Here is a 19,052-nt window from a genome sequence, read left to right as displayed (position 1 = left end):
TGTTTCAACCTTTCTTCAGTTGTAAACAATGCCCCTGTATATGTTCCTTCACTTCCCTGTGCAAATGAGCTTATAGGGCTCTAGGAACTATCCTTTTGCCAGACACATATTTTTAAGCATAAACACATTGTTAATGTATGTGTTGCTCTGAAGTTTTAAACTTACAGTATTTTGTGGTTTTTTTATTTTGTGATATGGAAACATATCCTAATTGTTAAATGTTGAGTAAAAGGAAGCAAAATAATCTTAATATTTTTAACCACACATTTTTGTCAGAGTGCTTCATTCTTTTTTACTTTTTCACTTTTTTTCTGGTATTTGTAATGTGCTCCTTCCTTGCTGTCCTGAAATTCACTGTGTAGACCAGGCTGGCCTCAAACTAACAAAAAAGCTGCCTGCAACTGCCACCCAAGGGCTGAGATTGAATGTGTGCACCACTATACCATGCTCACTGTTACTATATTTTAATAATCTACCTCTCGGTACCAAATTCTGTAAAAGGTACATAATATTTGACCAAACAAACTACTCAATAATTATTATGAAATTAAAAAGAAATTATGATTGAATGTGTTTGTATACTTTAAAACATTAAGTAAATATAAGATACTGTTAATCAAAGTAGTTGATTTCAATTTTTTTTTTTTTTTAAAGATAATATGCTTGGATCTAACAAAACCAATACAATTTGCCCTGGTAAGTATAAATCCATAATTTAAGAGTATAATAAGGTTTTTTTTTGTCTTAATCAGTATATATTTATGAAGAGACAAGCAAAACATTTTTAACATAAAAATAAAATAAAGGCATGGATTTGCTTCATTATTATAAAGAAGTTCTAACCCTCCAACTATAAAAGATGAGAAACAGATTGTTTTCTCTGTAAATTTGTTGTTGTTTGACATTGTTTTGAGAAATCATTATCTGTAGTTCTTGTATGTTATAGGTAATTGACTATGATCAGTTAGGATCCATACTTTAGCACACGAGTATACTTGTTTATGAGCCTACATCTTTTGTTTTGTTTTGTTTTTTGTTTTTCAAGACAGGGTTTCTCTGTGTAGCCCTTGCTGTCCTGGAACTCATTTTGTAGACCAGGCTAGATTAAACTCAGAAATCTGCCTGCCTCTGCCTGGGATTGAGTGCTGGGATTAAAGACGTGTGCCACCACGCCCAGCTGAGCCTACATCTTTTACCACCTGCTTCTCCATAGAATATGCATTCAATGCATGGCCCTGTGATATTGAAGCTATTGTGTACCATTACATTCTTTCTACCAAGCTTATCAAAGGAAACAATAGAATCCTCTAGGTGAGCTTACACAGAAGAATGCTAAGAATTTTAATTAAAGTGATAGATCACTATTAAAAAATTTCTTTTGTCCTTAGCTGGGAAGATGGCTTAGCACATGAAGATGTTTGCCATATAAACTTGATGACCTGAATTCTATCTCCAGAGCGTACATAAATGGGAACAGGAGGCATTATCCTTTGACCCACATGTAATTTACACACATACAATAGTGTTTAAAACTTTTTGTAGAGCTGTAGAGATAGATCGGCAGTTAAGATCATCCTGCTCTTGCAGAAGATCTGAGTTCACTTTCCAGCCTTCATTCCTCAAACTTCCTGTAATCATTTCCATAGTACGAGATACCCTCTTCTGGCCTTCAAAGGTACTACACTCCTGTGTACAAATTGACACAGATATACACATATTTAAAAATAAAATAAATCTTACATAAATAAATTTGAAAAATATGAAAAAGTCTAATGGTTTCTAGTTCCAGGGCCTAGAGAGATGGCTTACCAGTTAAAAGCACTGGCTGCTCTTCCAGAGGATGCAGCTTCAACTCCTAGCACTCCCATGGCAGCTCACCACTGTCTGTAACTTCAGCCCCACCTTCACGTAGATACACATGTAGGCACATAAAATTGTATATATATGTGTGTGTGTGTGTGTGTATTAATTTTAAAAGATTCTAATTTTGGCTCTGATATTTTTCTTTCACTTGATGTAAAATCAGTGTCTGAAGCACTAGTTTTATTTTCATGTGAAGACCACTTTGTTAAATAAAAGAATGCTGCATTATTTCCAGTAGGATCCTAGAACCTCAAAAAACATTTTTTAAAAAGATTTATTTTATTATTTATTTTATGTATGTGAGTTCATTGTCACTTTCTTCAGACACACCAGAAGAGGGCATTGGATCCCATTACAGATGGTTGTGAGCCACCATGTGGGTGCTGGGAATTGAACTCTGGAAGAGCAGTCAGTGCTCTAAACCGCTGAGCCATCTCCAGCCCCACAAAAATATTTAACCATGAACTAGAGAGACTCTTCTCTTCCAGAGAAACAGTTCAATTCCTAGCACCCACATTGGACAGGTCACAGCTGCCTGTACTCCAGTCCCTTATCTGGCCTTCATGGGCACCTGTACACATGCGGCATGATGTTGAGCAGGGGGCGTATTTTTAGTGTTCCTGTTCATGTAAAATAGTTACACTAGATGGTAGTTTACTATTAACTCTTTATGAGGCTGTGATTCTGTAATTTCCTCTCAGAGTAGGCTTATTTAAAAAAAAAAAACATATCTATATTACGTCCTTGGTGGACATCAAAATATGATATACAAATTGAAGTCATTTCATGAAGCAGAATGTCTAGAAGACTAACCAAGAAGTAATTTCAGGTATCCGAATGTCAAGAGTTGGTGTATTCAAGATTATTACTAATAAAATCTCAATGAAATAGTTTTTGCTTGGTACTTAAACAGCACAAATAGCATTTTTTAAAAGATGGATATCTTAATGTTAATTCACACTGGGGGCTTCTATGCGGGCTCAGTTGGTAGAGTAGCTTACATGTAGGTCTATGCTCTTGTCCCCAGATCCCATGGGAGAGAACCCACTTGCAAATACTATTCTCTGCAACCATGTTTGTACTCCTACACACATGCAGAAACAAGTTTAAAAGAAATTCGTATTGAGACACTTCAGGCAAGAGCTTTGAGGCTTGTTGTCCTTGACCTCTCTGTTGTGCCATTTCATGGATTGGCTCATATTTGCATATTTGTGACAAAAGCTTTATTATCACATTTGTAGATTGCTTTTTTCTTTCTGTTATTACATTTTTCACACAAGAACCTTAAAATGTAATATTTTGAGACTCTACATATATAAAAGTAATATATATTTATGTACATACCCTTTTTAAATAATATAAAATATACTTTTGCCCTAAGATGCAGGATATATTTATTCTATTTAGATGTATTATATTTATTCTCACAAAATACCTTTCTTTTGTAGACAATTATCAAACAGCACAGCTGCTTGCCTTAATTTTAGAGTTACTCACATTTTGTGTGGAACATCACACATACCACATAAAAAACTACATCATGAACAAGGACTTGCTAAGAAGAGTCTTGGTGTTGATGAATTCAAAGCACACTTTTCTGGCCTTGTGTAAGTAACCATTTAAATGAACATTTTTGTAAAAATGGTTTAAGAAATACTTTTAGTACAGGTAAAAGCCAGTTAACCATATGAAGTCATCTGCTTATTAACAACATGTGTGATGTTAATAAGATAGCTGAGAAACGAAAGTATTTCACTTTCATATTCTTTTATTTTTAAAGGAGCAAGAGCATGTGAAGTAGAAGCAGTGGATTCCAATATACATGTTGCTAACATTTAGATTGAGTTGAATTAACCTAGGTTTTGTTGGAATACAATACCATGTACAATAACAGCATTGTGTCATAGAACTGTTGTGCTGTGTTGGAACTTTATCAAACTATCATGTTTTGCATGTGCATGCATGTATGCATGTGCTGATCTCAAACTCATTATTTAGCCAAGGTGGCCTTGATTTTTTCAATATCCTTCATCCCTGGGACATGAGATCTAATCTCAAAAGAACAAAACAAACAAGCAAAAACTTAAAACAGTGTTATTAACAGCCTGTTAATGTTTATTTTGTTTCTGTCCCTGTACTAATGTACATAAGCATATCCGTATGCACATACAGGTTTTTACTTTTGTCTTTATGAAAATTAGAGCATACTAGTATATTTCTCTGCCCTTCAGCACTACTATAAATCATTTGGTCTTATTTTTTTCTTTTTAAGGTTAAATAACATTTCATAGTATGATTTCCACAGATGTTTTATCATTCTCTAAAGCAAAGATTACTGAGTTTCTACTTTTTCACTACTCCAATCTACACTGTCTAGTACAAGAATGTTTTATATGCTAATGTATTTTTATAAGATCCATAATAGAATTGGCAGACAAAATGTTTGTCTCTTTTATATATTCTTTTTAAATTTTAACATCTGCTTATCTACCTGGTTACTTTCCAAAAGCACTTGGCGTGCTCGCTTCGGCAGCACATATACTAAAATTGGAACGATACAGAGAAGATTAGCATGGCCCCTGTGCAAGGATGACACCCAAAAGCACTTGGCATTTTCCCAGCACCCTGTAATGCCATACTAATAAATAAACGGGAAAAACACAGAACTTCGCTCAGTCCTAAGCTAGCTTGGTATACATTACATAGCTCAGGCTTATGTGAACCCTTCTACCTCAGCCCCGTGCTATGTCAAGCCACTACACTCAGCTATTTTGCTAATTTAAAAATTGTCCAGTGATAAAAATGTGTTACAGGTTTATTCTTTTTTTTCCCTTATAGGATATTTTCATATATTAATATAATTTATTAATTTTTTGAGACAGTAACCCATCAGACCTCAGATTTGCTATTGTAGGTCTGGATGATCCTTACACTTCTGCCTTTACCCCCAAAATGATGGGATTTAGGTCCAAGTCAACATGTTCATCCTAATTTACATTTTCATCTGATGTGAACTACAGGTTTTCTTTTTCATAGAACCTTTGTGTACTAAATTTATTTCTTAGGAAGAGGTGTCGTAGTCTTGCTTCCCTTCTGTTTATAATGTTTTCCATGTAACTTTTTTTAAAAGATCTTTACCAGAGCTGGAGAATGGCTCAGTTGAGATTTTTAAGAACAAAGACCTTAATTTGATTCCCAGAACCCATGGGCAGGGCTGGTCGTATGCACACTTACACTACCTCAAGGGAGGCAGAAGCAAAAGGATCTCTGAGGTTTGTTGGCTGGCCAGTCTCTACGAACTTGTGGGCTTCAGGCCAATGAGAGATCATATCCCAAAGAAGGTAGATGACACCTGAGATTCTCCTTCAGATGTTCCATGAACACTTCACACACACAAACATAACATACCTATTATGGTACATATACATTTTAAAATGCTTCATGAATTTTTACAAATTCATTTTACCTTTTATTTACTTTTGGAGGAGTTGTCTTGCTTAGGAATATTTCTGTGTTCTAAGATTACACAAATATGCTCTTCAATAGTTTCCAGTATTTTTATTATTTGTTTTATGTTTAATATGTAATATATATGAAATGTATTTTAGGATATAGTCTAACATGATAGTCTAGGTAGCTAGCCGCCTATTACTAACACCTTCATTAACTACCATAGGATGAAAATGCTATTTTTGCTACACAGTAAACTAAGAAGACACTTGTACTTTATTTCTTTAATATCTATTTCGTAATCTCATCAGATTAAATAGTAACAATGTTTTCTTTTCATTTCATATTTTTGTAAAAGATTTAAATGCCTTCCTTTTGAGTTTGCCCCTATTTTTCATAATTTTCTTGGTTATTTATAGCCATTATTCAGTTCATCTTATTTGGCATTACATTTCTGTAATAATTTTGGAAGGATTTGTGTTCTCTTGATAGATTTTTCATAAATAATCCCTAAATAGGATTGTAGACTAAATAGGATTGTGGATCATACCCACTGATCTCTATATCCTGAGTAGATGTAGATAGTAAGCCTTGCCTTGTTGCAGGCTCTCTATCATAATAAAGCCAGGTTGTCGTAGCTGTAGCTTATAAGTCTTTAGATTCATTTATCATTAGCAGCAACAGCGTATGACTCTTTATACTCGGACCTTCCCAGTGCTTCATTCTGCTTCATTTTTTTTTTTTAATTTTTACATGTGTATATGATGTGAGTGTGTGTGTGTATGAGAGAGAGAGAGAGAGAAAGAATGTTTTACACTAGGTACAGTTTCTCATTTATGGAGTTATGTCTTAATTAAAATAAGAGATACATAAAATTTGAAAATTAGTGATATCTATTAAAAAATTAAGCTAAAGGGGAAGTTATATTAAAGTACCAACACATAAAAATAAAGGATTAAAGTTGAAGTGTTGGTATTTTATAACCATTTTAACAATAATATTACTAATTTTTTTATCTAGTAAAAGCTAGTTAAAGAAGAGAATGCCTTTTTAAAAATATTTTAAAATATGAAATGCCATTCAGTACATAGTTCTTACTCTGGTATTTTTGTTAGCAAATGCAATCTGATCTACTAGATTCATACATAATTGATAATCAAAGAAATAGTGTCATAATGTGAATGTAGTATTGATTCAGAAGTGATATTTCTAAAGCAAGAGCAGAGGAATAGTAGGAGATCTATGGCCTCCATTCAAACCATTTAAAAGGTTAGATCTGCTCTTTAAGCTCTCACTTTTCTTACTCTCTAGCCCTCCTCTCTCTCCCTTCTCCCCTCTCTCCACGTGGCCATGGCCGATCTCTCTCTCTCTTTCTACAGTCTCTCTTTCTCCCTACCATTCTACAATAAAGCACTAAAACCATTTAAAAAAAAAAAACAAAGTTAGGTCTGTTATGTTACTGAGAGCTCCTTTGTATTTGAAGAAAGCTAAACACAAATATCTGCCTCCATAGATTCCTACCTTAGAAATAGCCCCGAATTCTAAGCTTCCTCTACTGCAACACTTAACTTTGCTCCAAGTGTTACTAGCAGGAGATTTTATAGATACTGATTTCTTTAATTATCACTATTTTGTGTGTGCATGATGTTAGAGAATTAACTTTGTGGAGTCAGCTCTTTCCACCTTCATGTGGGTTCTAGGTATTGAATTTGGTTACCAAGCCCTTATCCACTGAGCCAAGCCAGTTGTCATTCCTAAACTTTTTGTTTTCAAAGTCCTCTTCTTTTTTTAATATACCATCTTTTTATTTTAGAAAGACTTAAACATTGTTTATCTGTAAAATAATTTTAGTAGATTCATTAACCTCTTCTTTTTTTTAATTAGGTGCTCTTCGCTTTATGAGGCGAATAATTGGCCTGAAAGATGAATTTTATAATCGTTACATTACCAAAGGAAATCTTTTTGAGCCAGTTATAAATGCCCTTTTGGATAATGGAACTCGGTACAATCTTTTAAATTCAGCTGTTATTGAATTGTTTGAATTTATAAGAGTGGTAAGTTTATGATTTACTAAGATCTCTTAGTAATCATATATAAACAATTTTATGTAATTTTATATAAAAGTAAAACAATTGTATGTAATCAGATTGATTTCTTCATTCCTATTTTCCTGAAATTGTTCATTCCATGTGTCTTAGAGTCTATTTCTAATAAACTGAAATTTTAAAAATCACTTTTTTTTTATTCTTACTTATACATGGTTGATGGTTGAATGATAGTAGTTTCTTTTATTTGTGGGATTATATGGATCCTTCTGTGTGGTAGGTGAGCTGTACCAAGTCAGTCCCCAAACCACTATTGAAAATTGTGAAGTTCAAGGAGTTGGTAACACATAAGAGTAATAATAAAAAATGAATACAAAAATTAAAATTTTTCTTTCTTAGAATTTTATACAAGATACCTAAGCAGTAGGATGGAATTTTAAATTTTTAAGTATGAAAAGAATTGGGAGGTTAAAAGTAGGCCAACTGCCTTTTATTACAGGCAAAGGAACTGAGACAGCAGAAATGATTCAGTAGCCTGTTACAGCATCCACAGTTTGCAGCACATTCAGTGCCTGCTGCTACACCCTAGCACTTTCATACAAACTTTTCTCATAAGACGGGTTGGAGACAGCAAGCACAAATAACAGAGATAGCTGATTACTATAATCAGCAGAACACATTTACCTCTTATGCATGCATATATATACTCAAATAATTTCCTCAAGGAAACGGCCATGTGAAAAGAATGTGAAAGAGGAAAACTAAAAAATCATTTTTTGTTTGTTTCTGACCAGTCAGATTTCTGAGAGTCACCATTTGCCAAGACTATGATTTTTTAATAGGTGAAGAGGATAGACATGAGGTTTTAGCTTAGACAAGTGGCAGTGTTGGTTACCTCCATCACTGTCTGTTTTGATGACTCAGAGCCTTTCATAGGCTTTCTTATGGACTTAGATGTCTTTTCCTTTAACAGTTACATAAGATGAATTGGGTTCACACCTCTATCCCAACTCCTTTGTTAGAATTTTCTTTCTTTTTTTTTTTTTTTTGAAAATTGGTAAGCTTAGTACACTAAATCTTCAACCTTAACATGTCTTTATTCCATGTACAACAGTCTACTGCCAAAGTACAAAATACAGACTTCCAGTTAAGTAGTTCACCCAATCTGTATGTACAGTATAATCAAAGGAATCTCTTCTTATGTACTTAGATAAGACTGTTTTGACAGCATTAAATAGGAAATCATTAACATTTACTGAATATATGGGCTTAATACTGTTCTATAATAAGCTTTCAAGGCCTAAATTTTGTCTTTTGGTAAAATGGTAAAATATTCATAGGATTATGATAATTATATATAAAACTATAAAAGTTTTCTTAAAATTATGAAGTACTGTATAAAGCACTAAGACATAAACTAAATCCATTGCTTTTCAAATGTTCCTTATAGCCCCCTAAAGGGCTCCAGTGAATTGCCTCTCCTTGTTCCAAGTTTTCTGTGGAGTCCTGTCCTGGCTCATGTATAAGGAATCTAGGACATTTATTTTTAGAAGGTGATTTTGAAAAACCTTTTTTGATCAATTTTGGAACTATACAAGTTTTTGTTTTTGTTTTTCTCAACAAGTATTATATTGTTTTATAATGTGAATTTTGTGCCTATACAGGAAGATATCAAGTCTCTTACTGCACATATAGTTGAAAACTTTTATAAAGCACTTGAATCGATTGAATATGTTCAGACATTCAAAGGATTGAAGACTAAATATGAACAAGAAAAAGACAGACAAAATCAGAAACTGAACAGGTATTGTCTAAGTGTATTATAACATTTGTAGCAAGCAAAATTAAGTATAAAATTGTACACAGTTTAGATCTTACCCAGTGAAATTTTCTCTATTAGCAGAGCATAGAGTAAACTGTCTTTCTGCCACATCAATTAATTATATGACGACTTGATACTGCATATAGTAATTTCGATAGAGTCTTAATTTGCAACATACAAAAACATTTGAAGATTTCTCTAGCTACATCTTATTTGATATGCTGTACATGCTAAGTTAAACTACATTAGTTCATCTTGGTTAGTCATTCTTCCCAAAGTTTATCTAGTTATGACCTTGTAGTCATTACTCAGCATCTGACATATTTCTTACAGTGTACCATCTATATTGCGTAGTAACCGATTTCGCAGAGATGCAAAAGCCTTGGAAGAGGATGAAGAAATGTGGTTTAATGAAGATGATGATGAAGAAGGAAAGGCAGTCATAACACCAGTTGAAAAATCTAAGACTGAAGATGATTTTCCAGATAGTTATGAAAAATTTATGGAAACTAAAAAAGGTACTAATGTTCGTAATTTTCATATATCACCACTTAGTAAAACAATTATACAGCCTGAGTTTGATCCTTAACACTGTACACACACACACAAACACATATAAAATAATAACATTTTACTGATTTAAAAAAATCTGGCCAAGGTTTGTAAAACAAGAAGCACGGAATTTTATGCTGAATCATACCCTTTTAAAGTTATTTTGGATATTCATATTTAAAAAGTTTCCTTGAAACTTAAATGTTTTTAATGCTGTTCATTTTGAGTTTAGAAATGTTCAGTTTATAATATTTAAAACAGGGTCACGTCAGCGAACCCCAGCTTCTCAAATGCTGTGGTTACGGTGTGTGCAGCACACCTGACAACTGTTTAGAAGTTTGTTGTGTACTGTACTTTTGAACACATCCAGCCTGACTTTGTTTCTTTGCTAAAATTTCATTGAAGATTTCTATTATAATTAAATTTTTTCAAAGCTTTTATTATTGAGTAACTATAACTATAGAAGCTTAGAACACTCTACCTCTGATATTTACAGCCTGAGCAATGTGAACTCAAAGACATGATTTTCCTCTTTGAAATTTCAACTATTACTTAAGGGGGTGCAGTTAGGCATGGTGGCAGCACCTTTAATCCCACCATTCTTGGGCTGAGGTGGTAGAAGCACTACGAGCTTGAGGCCAGTCCATGTTACATAGGAAGACCCTGTCTTCAAAAAAGGCAAAACAAACCCAGGCATGGTGGCACCTTCTCATGACCCAGCACTAAAAGAGTTAGAGGCAGGAAGACTAGAAACTGAAAGTGATCCTCAGCGACAAACCAAGTTTGGGACCAGTCTGAGATACATTAGACACTGCCTCAACAAGGGAAGGGATAAGTGTTCCTACTTACGTAGAACTAAGATATAGCTAGTATCTTTCAAGAAAATTAATCACTGTAATTTTATGCCCTAAAGAATACTGGCCTGCAAATACTATTTGACTATTTAATAGAAATTTATATGTTGGAAGGCAAAATTATCTCTTGCATGACTTATTCTTCAGGCATTTCTTCTTAGAATCTCATTCAGGTGACTTAGTACCTTTTCTTTCAGCTATTCTCTCACTAACTCATTTCCTATTTATTAGTACCATGAAGACCACTTAAAGCTAACAAAAAGCCTACTGGTGTTCTAAGGAACATTATTTACTTTTCATTTGTATAATTGCTAGCTCTTGAACCCAGGGCCTGGCTAGTGCTCTGCCACTGAGCTGTCTATCTCCATTCCAGAACAGGTGCCGTTTAGCAGACAAGTTCATTTCTTTCAGTCAGTAGAGATGTTGCCCTCAATATTACTATAAAAAAGAAACAAAGGCCATGCATAAGTATTGTATCCATAATTGCATGCATGCTGTTAGGAAATGTGTCAAAATAAAATTAACCAGACTTTAAAGGAGTTTGGGCACTTATGCTATAAAGAAATCAAGTAAAGAAACTTGGAGTTTTTAGGGAGTAAATGACTAGGATACTTAAGAGTTATCCTTAGGAATTTTCAGTGGTGACTTGTGAAGGAAGATTTGTAGAGGGGAGTCAGTGAATGGAAGACAGTAACAGAAATCATACTGCTAAGAGCTTCTTTACAGGCAAACACTGAGAACGATCTACTGTAAGATGGTTGGTTCTGTTCATTGAAGTTCCTAAGAGTCTGACCAAAAAGAACATGTACTTATCTTAATGTGTACTGTTAGAAAGCATAGGCATAGGCAAAGTTGTATGTTGTCACTTCAACAAATGCTTCGACTTAGCAGTATTTAATGCAGGCTCATTTTACTTTTGCTCTAGCAAAAGAAAGTGAAGACAAGGAAAACCTTCCCAAAAGGGCATCATCTGGTGGCTTCAAATTTACTTTCTCCCATTCCCCCAGTGCTACTAATGGAACAAACAGTACAAACAGTAAGTCTGTAGTGAGTCAGACAACACCAGCAAGTTCTAATGTGTCCTCTTCCAAAACTACAAACTTGGCTACATCAGTGACAGCCACAAAGGTATGTAAAATAAAAACTCCATACAAACTCTGCCTTTTCCATCTGTAAAACTACTTTGTGTGTGCTGATGATTTAGATAAAAGTTTCAAAGAATGAAAAGGTTTTGTTATCATCAGAACCTGACTCCCAACATTGAATGCAAACACGTGGTTATCTTGCATATTATGTAAATTTTAGGTTAAACATTTTTTTCTTTTAGAACTTTTATTAAAGAACTGTTGACCATTTTATTTAGCTATATATGAGCCTATTATTGAAAATTACCAGTTTGTTGCCGTTTTAAACATAATAGCAATGTGAACTTTACATATATCATTTCAGATCTATGTGTAAGTCTGTATAGAATGTGCATTGTACCCTATTTCCAAATGCAAATGCTCAATAAAATAGGAACAAATGGATAATTTCTTAACATACTACTTGTATAACACCAAAAGTTAGTTTTGTATTTAAGAAATATTAGGGATATTCCCACTTAATCATGAATAAGACAGCATGTTGTTATTACTGCTATTATTTAACCATGACTGTAAAATATTGGTTAGCACATTTAGTGAAACAACCAAAATTACTACTGTATAATCTCCTATTAGAGAGTAAAAAGTCCTTGTGTGCTTGAAACTACACTTGGTTATAATTTACTCTGTTGCAGAGAGGGGAAAAAAAATCCTCTCCTACAGTTAATTTAGTCATTAGTTTTGATCCTTAATGATCATTGAATTTTCATATATTAAAAAAAAAGGAAGTTTGCCAGTCATGAATTGCTTATGCCTATAATCCCAGGAGTTGAGAGTCTGTGCTGCATAGTTAGTTATCATCTACAAGCTCTTGTCTCAAAACAAGAAAACACACCGCAAAAGCTGGATACGATTACCTGCTTTCTGCCGTTAATGCTTTTCAGGAGGCTGCAAGACAGAGGTATCATGAGTCCTGAAGTTCTTAGGAATTTGCAGTTTCTCAAAAAAAGTATGAGATAGTTCAATAATGAAAATTCTTTTCAGAGCTAGACGGATGACTCAGTGGTCAAGAGCACTGACTGCTCTTCCATGGGACCCAGGTTCAATTCCCAGCAACCACGTGGCAATTCACAACTGACTATATATAACTCCAATTCCCAAGTATCTGACACCCTCACACACACATGTAAGCAAACCACCCATGCATATAAAATAAAAATAACTCAATAAAATTTTTTAAAAAGGTTCTTTTCAACAAATAATAGATAATAGATAACTACATTCAAGAGAGATGTTGGACTTACATGATATAAAACTTTTAAAAGGCCTAAACATGAATACAAAGCTCTCAGAAAGCAGGAATATTGATGGGCTAGAATTGGGACAATATAACACCCAAGGCATAAATGACAAAAGAAAAAAAAAACCTATATAGCATGGTGATCAGAAATGATACTAGTATAAAATTTAAAAAAATAAATAGGGGCTGGATAGATGGCTCAGCAGTTAAGAGCACTAACTGCTTTTCCAAAGGTCCTGAGTTCAAATCCCAGCAACCACATGGTGGCTCACAACCATCTGTAACAAGATCTGACTCCCTCTTCTGGAGTGTCAGAAGATAGCTATAGTGTATTTACATATAATAAATAAATAAATCTTTAAAAAAATAAACAAGCAACCCACAAAATGGGGTCCTGCTTTGGAAACCCTCTAACAAGTGGGGTCAAGAGCATGTGAAGGACTATTACCAGTAACATCAAACCCCAAAGGACATTCACAGACATTTCTCCAAAGAAACAAAATATTATAGCCTAAATAAGCACATAATAGAATGTTTGACATCATTACTATAACAAACACAAAACCACAGCAAAGAGCTGAAGAGATGGTTCCATGGGTGAAGCACTTGCTGTGAAAGCATGAAGATGCAGGTTCAGAGCCCAGGAACCCACATAAGGGGCTTGTGTCTATTATCACAGCACTCATACTGAAGATGGGAGGAGCCATGAGAATGCCCACAAGTTTGCAAGCCCCAGAGTCTCTGACTAAGAACAAGCTAGAATGTGAGGACCAACGCTCAAAAGTTGTCCTCAGCTCTCCTCACCCAACACTGCACATGGCCACGGCAGACGTGCTCATACTCATACACAAAAGATTTTATAAATAACACAGTAACAACAGTTCACACCTACTAGAGTGGCTATAGTATTTTTAACAGACAAATGTTGGCTAGGATATGGAGAAATTACAATCCATGTTCATTGCTGATGGGGAATTAATATGAAATAGCATTTTTTAGAACACAACCTATTAGACCCAATTCCCATTCCCTTCCAAGGCTAAACACATTAACTATATGACACAGCAGTTAGTTTCATTCCTATGTATACACTCTGGAAAATTGAAACAAGCTGTGCATGGCCCGCATTCTGAAGGCTGAGAACAGATTGTAAGTTCAAGACCAGCATGGCTTACACATCACTCCTGTCTCAGAGAAACATTGAAAACATATATTGACTCAAAAAGTAGTATGTGATTGTTGAGAGCATTATTCATAATGGCAAAAGATGGAACCACACAAATGTCCGCCAACTTGTGAATTGGGCAAATAATGTTAGTAGCAGGAAAGGTGTGAAAGAGTGGTGTGTGTTATAACGTAGATTAGCAGTCCATAGTGTATGTTACACGAACTGATAAGAAATAGCTCCTTCAGTAGTGGAGGGGAGTGGACAGCAAGTAGATCAGTGCCTGCCTGTACCCTAGAAAGTGGGGGTTATGCGGAAATGCAGGGAAGTATGGGGCAAGAAATGTTAAGGACTTTTCTGGGAAGGAAGAAGAAGATGTTACAGAATTAGGAGGGATAATACATAATGTTGTGGGGCTGGAGAGATGGCTCAGTGGTTAAGAGCACTGACTGCTCTTTCAGAGGTCCTGAGTTCAATTCCCAGCACCCACATGGTGGCTCACAACCATCTGTAATGGGATCCGATGCCCTGTCTAGTGTGTCTGAAGAGAGCCACAGTGTACTCACATACATAAAATCCTAAAAACATTCAGTTCGTGTGTGTGTGTGTGTGTGTGTATGTTGTGACACTAGGAACACTGAATTGTACACTGCAGAGGGTGACTTAACTGTATTTAAAGCAAGACTTGATTCAGACAGAGCAGTTTATGTTTCATTCCTCCCCACTCACCTCTAGGACCCCACCTACTCCCACCAGCATCCTCCCTTGGCCTCACCATGGTGTTAATCTTATAGCATAACTAGTCTATTATATCAGGGAAGTATACAGGGGAAGACGTGGGGTCATAGGGGAGCAGTAGCTGTTCAGTTTCAACTCTTACTCTTTGCTTTGCCTAAGTTCCAGCCTTTTTCTCTCTTGAAATTCATATCATTCATCATTTCATGATGACAGAGGAATGAGGATTTCCTGGCAATGGAGAGTTCCCAATGGTTGTCTTGTTTTGCCAGCTTGTTTTCCTCTTTTCCTCTTTTTAAATACTATTTTGATGTATTTACTGCCTGTTATGTTGTGGATAAATCAGTCTCATTCACATTTCTTTATCCATTCCATTCTTGCTCTCTTCCAGTTTTCATCTTTATTTTTCTTCTCATTTTCCTTATAGATCTGTATCTTTTCAATTTACTTTCATTTTTGATAATTTAAGGAGACAGTAAAGTAAATGTATTATCAGACTTCAAACTGCTTCAGTCACTGCAGATTCTTCTATACAGAACATAACAGCTTTGAACTGAAATCAGACAATGAATGGAATCAGTACGTCCTAACACTTAAGCTAATTTCTGATTTCAACTTAACATGTATGATTTAGCAAACAAGAATTAGGAATTTTCCAAATATATCCCTTCTTTAGTTCACACACTGGTAACTGCTTATAGATGCTCAGTCTATTTCTGACAGATTACAGTGTTTTGCTCATTCTTTGTTATTCCAGGTATTTGTTTACATATGGAGCCACTCAGGTATAAAGGACAAGTTACTGAGATTGTATTTGTTTAGCTACTTGAGGTACAAAGGATTTGAACTAAACCTTTTTGTAGGGCACTCATAACCTTCATAGAATTGGTTCAAAATGAGGCAATCCTGAGGATAACTACCATTTTCTTTAGAGTTCCAAAGCTTTCCTAGGATTTCAAAAGGGGAGTGTGTTACTCATAAAAGGCCAAACCCTGAATTACCTCATCCTTATATTTAAGTACTAGCTTTTACAAACCATTTCTTGTTTTTATTATCTATCTTCAGCCATTTAAATTATTCTTTAAACGTAGAATGAAAGAAATAGTGTATACTTTATAATGAAATAAATTCATATAAAAACTAGAGATTTCTCAGATGACGTGAGAGAAATGAAATAGTTCTTGTTAGACATCGTCCATCTTCCAGTTGGTGTAGGTCCTACTGTTTGAAGTTGGAGGAGGTGGGAGGAGTCATTTTCCTAGTGACTTTTTGTTAAATTGGATTCTGAAGTTTCATTAAAAACCCAAGAAACAATAGAAGAGCTGAGGGTGAGACTGCCAGCAGTAGCACTCAGTAAATGGATTATAATTTAAGTAATTACATTCTAAAATTCAATATCCTGTCTTAATCTCAGATATGCTATTTAGAAAAATGGCTTCAAATATCTTAGTGATAATATTTGTACCATGCTGTTTTCATGATAATCTGTTTTTATTTTCCTTTATATAAAAATGTTTTGCATTTTTCAATAGGGAAATTTGGTTGGCTTGGTAGACTATCCAGATGATGAAGAGGAAGATGAGGAAGAAGAATCATCTCCTAGGAAAAGACCTCGCCTGGGCTCATAGAACCCTTGCTGGGGGATTCCCACCACATGGTCTTACTAACTGCTGCAGCTGCTCACGCACGGAGCTTGAGTCTGAATGGGAAAGCTTTCATATGGAACTTAACACACGGAGTAGCAGAGACTCTTGGTTGCCAGGTAGGAAAGTGTAGTTGTGTAAGAACCGGGCTTCCCAAAAACTTAATTCCTAGTAACTAAAGGGTTTGCCTTTTGGGCTGTCCAAAAAAGAAGAATGATAATTAGATCCTGGGTGAAAGCTTCCCAACAAGGAAAGTCTCATATTTGGGATAAGAAGGGTTAATTGTTCCCAGAGTCCAACCTAGAGAAAATTGTGAGACTTCAGTACCCAATAACATTGCTTGTATAATGGTGCTGGCCACGTTGTTTTAATCAGTTGCCTTTTTTTAAAAGACATTTTTTATGTAAAGCAAATTGAACTGTCATCAGAAATGAAGTTACACTGTTGGGACCATTTCTTTAAAGATTTCACAGAAGTTAGCCTTTGGCATTTGACAGGACATACACCCTAGGTAACAAACAGCACATACCAATTTCTCTACACCAAGAACTTCTAATACACTGAAAAAGAGAGAAAAGAAAGCTGGGTTCCAAATGGATAGTATTCTTAAAGAACTTTAAAGTCAGCATTTTTAGAGGTAACAGCAGCCAAGAAATGCAGCAGCAATGTTCTGAAATACTCCTCTTCCACCAACCTGGGAGTGGCTAGAATAGGGGGTTTCCACTATGGTCACTTTCTGCTTTCTCAGTAAAGTTAGGTCTGGGTGTTCTAAGAGCTGCTGGTAAATATATAAAGACCAACAAAGAATGGTGCTGAGTTAAGTGGCACTTAATATCTACAGGTCATTCTAGCCTAGAGGTTACTTAAATATCACAGTCACATGCAGCCTAGGAAGCTCTTCCACAGACAAGAGGGTAATGTGAAAGCTGCTTTTTTAAGAGATTTAAAAAGCACATTCCATGTATGTAAATGAACTTAAAATAATTGAAGCAAGCTGTTAAGAGCTTTTATTTTTTAGAACAAGTTAACTGTAAATATTTTAATGTTAGTTTGCTCATCTATGATCTAAGATCATTGCTGAGATGAGAAAAATGACCCCAAACTACAATTTAATGCATTGAGGGAAAAAAAAAAAAAAAAAAAGATCTAAAAATAATAATTCTAGCTCCAGTCTTTTAGATCAGCTCTATAATATGTTATGGGTCCATTTTTCCTGGAATAGCTTAAAAGCAGTTTCCTGTGTTGGAAATTTTGGAGTTAATTTTAATTTTGGCTATTGTTTGGAAAAGATGGGCTGTCCGTGTAGATATGAAGTATAGTTTTTCCATAAAACAGATGTTTATTTTGTATTAAAAATACCACTGTACTTGTTTTACACCATTTGTATACATGTGGTGATATTACTGCTAAACTGTAAAATTCAGGAATTAAAATGTGACCCTATAATTCCATGATTGAGGCTTCTGTTTGTTTTATTATAAAATAAGTGAATAAGTGAACTATTTTTGAGATATGTCCAGTTTACATTGTCTTTTAAAGGCTGATAAAATCCATAAAGATATGTTATAAGCCACTAGGTCATAAAGTCTTAAATGCAAGACTCAACCATTCTTTAAATATCACTTACAAGAGGTAGACCTTGAGCAAACCTAACAGCATAAAGCCATTCTCACCTCTAAACAAAGGTGCACATACAACAAGCATTCATCTTGTATCACAAGTGAACTGGGATTCTTTCAGCCAACATCAATAAGTTACTGTATGAGTAGGCATTCTTTCAAGCAAGTTTTATGAAGCCTCTACCATCTTAGTGCTTAGAATCTAAGCAGCCCTGATCTATAAACTGTTCTGTTAACTCTTTTGTTATGTTAACTAAAGTACTGTACCATATAAAGACTTCCTTTAATTTTCCTTTCTGAGGAACTTCAAACTTTTAAGACATTATTATGGGAAGTGTTTCTTACAATGGAAATATGAATGTTTTCTTAAAGTCCAAGGGCAACAGTTGTGTAATGCATATGCTCACCCACATGATGAAAGGATCCTTGGAAGGCACAACTAGGAAGATTCCACAGTAGCTGCTGTCCTGAATGACGACCCTCATGCAGGCTGGGGTGCTTACAGCATTATCTCCACTCAGCTAGTTCAAGTCAGAGCACACATTTGTATGCCTTAGGTCCTAAAAATTATCTGTAAACATGTACCTAATAAAAAACTATTTTTAATAAAAAGTTATGTGAAACAGATTCACGTGTTTTAATCACTAGTTTTTCTGCAGGTGGAAGGTTGGAACTTAAAGTATAATTTTACATTCAAACAGATTAGATGAAATTTTAGTAAAATCCCAGTTGAGGCCAGCAAGATCACTAAGTGGGTAAAGGAGCTTGCTGCTAAGCCTGATTTGATGTTTATAAAGACCAGCACTCTATGGTAGGTAGCATTTTCCTCAACAGGTTCAGTCAGGGAATCCTTAACAACTTTCGCAGAAAAGGTAATTATTTCCTACATTTCTCACATTTATTTTCCAAATGTCCTGCT

The 19,052-nt window shown here is 34.9% G+C and overlaps 1 protein-coding gene and 1 pseudogene across 3 annotated transcripts in view; both read left to right on the top strand.

Moving 5' to 3' along the window:
* Window positions 1-17,310, top strand: part of Ppp4r3b (protein phosphatase 4 regulatory subunit 3B) — a 46,483-nt gene extending 29,173 nt beyond the window's left edge. For 2 of the 3 annotated variants that reach the window (XM_029484032.2, XM_021176118.3), the window contains exons 10-16: window positions 655-696; window positions 3,312-3,470; window positions 7,198-7,367; window positions 9,023-9,162; window positions 9,514-9,698; window positions 11,512-11,714; window positions 16,404-17,310. In XM_029484032.2, coding sequence (XP_029339892.1) covers window positions 655-696; window positions 3,312-3,470; window positions 7,198-7,367; window positions 9,023-9,162; window positions 9,514-9,698; window positions 11,512-11,714; window positions 16,404-16,499 — 995 coding nt within the window. In that variant the 3' untranslated portion in view covers window positions 16,500-17,310. The remainder of the gene's footprint in view (window positions 1-654; window positions 697-3,311; window positions 3,471-7,197; window positions 7,368-9,022; window positions 9,163-9,513; window positions 9,699-11,511; window positions 11,715-16,403) is intronic. The other variant, XM_021176119.3, reaches the window with a different exon arrangement.
* LOC115032598 (U6 spliceosomal RNA) lies at window positions 4,381-4,480 on the top strand (annotated as a pseudogene).
* Window positions 17,311-19,052: the final 1,742 nt, after the last annotated feature.

The sequence above is a fragment of the Mus caroli genome, unplaced genomic scaffold (assembly GCF_978045245.1).
Source record: "Mus caroli unplaced genomic scaffold, Mus_caroli_1 scaffold_13, whole genome shotgun sequence".
NCBI lineage: Eukaryota > Metazoa > Chordata > Mammalia > Rodentia > Muridae > Mus > Mus caroli.
The sequence above is the reverse complement of the archived record's forward strand: the minus strand, read 5'-3'. Positions and strand labels throughout refer to the sequence as shown.